The sequence below is a fragment of the Onychomys torridus genome, unplaced genomic scaffold (genome assembly GCF_903995425.1).
Source record: "Onychomys torridus unplaced genomic scaffold, mOncTor1.1, whole genome shotgun sequence".
NCBI classification, from domain to species: Eukaryota; Metazoa; Chordata; class Mammalia; order Rodentia; family Cricetidae; genus Onychomys; species Onychomys torridus.
In genome coordinates, this window is record NW_023412756.1 from 588,307 (window position 1) to 591,090 (window position 2,784).

Sequence of the window (2,784 nt, forward strand, 5' to 3'; positions counted from 1 at the left end):
AGGCTTTGAGAGGCCATTGTGTGAAGTTGTAAAGGTGAAGCCTGGATTGCCTTGGATACCCCAAGATATTGAAGATGACAAAGCCATAAGATGATACCTGCTGAGGAGAACTGATAACAGGGAGTGGAACCAGTTCAAGAGAAAGACGTGTGTTACAGTCAACAAAGCTGAAAGGAGTTGGAAATCTGAAGAGCATCTTGACATCATGCATGACAATGCAGTGCTTGAAGTTTGACCTGATGCTTTTTTTGTCTTGCTTTGGTCTGGTATTTCCTCTCTATGCTCACTTCCCTACCTTTTGAAATAGTAATGCATATCATGTTCTATTATATGCTGGAAGTAAGTGATCTGCTCTTTTTAGTTTGATTATGCAGGGGATTAGAGTTAAGAGACTACATGAATCTCAGAAGAGATTTTGAAGTTAATACTTTTAAATTACTTTGAGACTGTATGACTAATGGGACTTTTGAAGTAGGATGAATTAAGTAAGACAGCTCATATGTTTGAATACTTGGTCCTCACTTGGTGGAACTATTTGGAAAGGCTTAGAAAGTGTGGCCTTGTTGAAGAAAGAGTGTCCCTGGGGAAAGGCTTTGATGATTCTAAAGACTCATGGTATTTCAGAAACCTCTGCTTCTCTCCTGTGGGTCAAGCTGTGAACCACCAGATTTTGTTCCATTCACCACCAAGACTTTATTTACTAAGCAATCATCTGCTCTAAGGGTCTCTAGGTGTAATCCCAATGAAATGCATTCTTTTTAAGATGCCAAGATTATGATGTTTTGTCACAGAAATAGAAAAATTTGGGAAACTTGGTGGAGACTGAAGTTGGAATTTCTGTGTCACTTAGAGAAATGAACTAGCTGTAAGTGATAATACGTAACCTGATATATCCATTGTGATCCATGATGACGAGTGTGTGTGTGTGTGTGTGTGTGTGTGTGTGTGTGTGTGTGTGTTTGTAAGAGGAGAGAGAGAGAGAGAGAGAGAGAGAGAGAGAGAGAGAGAGATTTTCTCACTTAGTCTAATTTCTCATTAAGTTTTTCTGATGGGATAAGTTTATACATTTTTCAATGATGAACAGAGATGAAAGTTAAAGAGTAATATCCTAAATTAGTTAAAAACAAAGCTTGGAATATCTGTGCCTAAAGTGCACAGTCTTTTGGTGAGGATATGGTAATATATTGTATACCCTAATAAACTTTCCCGAGGATAAGAGGACAGAGCCTGCCACTAGATTAGACATAGAGGTCAGGCAGTGTTAGCACACACCTTTAATCCTATCACTCAGGAGGCAGAGATCTGTCTCAATTTCTGTGAGGTGAGGCCTCACTGGGCTACATGAGATTGATCCAGTATAGCAGAGAAACAGAGCCAGGCAGTAGTGGTATGTAACTTTAATCCCAGCACTTGAGTGAGATCTCATGCCTTTGCTTGGGAAGCACACATGCCTTTAATCCCAGGAAGTAATATGGCAGGGCAGAAAAAGGTATATAAGGTGTGAGGAAACAGGATTAGGCTGAGGACTTTGTAGAGGTAAGAACTAGTGGCTGGCTGTTCTGATTTTTGATCTTCAGGCAAGTTTAGTAGGGTACACAATATATCACATTAGGAGTTTCCAGACCTGCTTGAAATTATGGTCTAAAGATCTTGGTTCCACCTTCCTCTTGGTTTCTCCATAAGCATACATCTCATAAACAATCTAATCGAAATCTGACCAAGGCTCTGATTAGAATGTGAATAGACTGAAGAATGTTCATGAACTTCCACATCACGTGATTCCAGTGACCAAGGCAGGGTTTTCAGATCCTCATAGCTGTCAGTTTGCCTTTTGTTAATGGGGACTGCACCTCATATTCTTAAAATAGTACAAGAAAAGCATCTAATGATTTAAGGATGGTGTATCACGTCAGAACATTTAGAGAGAATTCCCATGAAACTTTAAAATAAGAAAATGCAGCCCAAACACCTTAGAGGATCCTGTCTGCATTATCTCCAGGGTCGAATCTATGTTCTGGGTGCTGTGCGCCCCCTGGTGGCCCTGAGCGGCCTCACAGTGAGGTTTATGTCTGGGTTCACACTGAAGTCCTCTCACTGTGTGTCTAGCACAGTAGTAAGTGGCGGTGTCCTCAGATCTCACACTGCTCATTTGCAGGTACAGTGTGTTCTTGGCATTGTCTCTGGAGATGGTGAATCGGTCCTTCAGGGATGGGGCATACTTGATGTCACTGCTATCTCCATTAATTTCTCCAATCCACTCCAACTCCTTCCCTGGAGCTTGGCGGACCCAATCCATCCAGTCACCACTAAAAGTGAATCCAGAGGCTGCACAGGAGAGTCTCAGGGACCCCCCAGGCTGCACCAGGCCACCTCCAGACTCCACAAGCTGCACCTCACACTGGACACCTGCAACCACAGAGAATCCTGTCAGTAAATTGCCATACAAGATCAGTATCTGTGTCAATCATTTCCACTAACACACTCATTATCTCTTCTTCTCTATAAATTACCTTTAAAAAGAGCAACAAGGAAAACACAAATTAGCCGCCCCAAATCCATGGTATGATCTGTGTTCAGTGTTGATCACTGAATGGAGGACCTGGGAATCCAGTGCTGATTTCCTTTGCCTGAGCATCAGGGTCAGTGCTTTGCTGGTTTTATGAACAGGAGAGGGGCCTTATTTGCATGTCCCTTTGCTATATAACAAGTTCTTAGAACTTAGAGATGACATGTTCTAATTTATTTGGATAGGTGCTGCTGGAGTCTGGCAATGAAGAGAATGGT

At 42.0% G+C, this 2,784-nt stretch overlaps 1 gene segment (V, D, J or C); it reads right to left on the reverse strand.

Moving 5' to 3' along the window:
• Positions 1-1,918: 1,918 nt before the first annotated feature.
• Positions 1,919-2,559, reverse strand: LOC118575846. The segment is given in 2 exon segments: positions 1,919-2,406; positions 2,511-2,559. Coding segments are annotated over 2 exon segments (537 nt in total).
• Between the last annotated feature and the right edge of the window lie 225 nt (positions 2,560-2,784).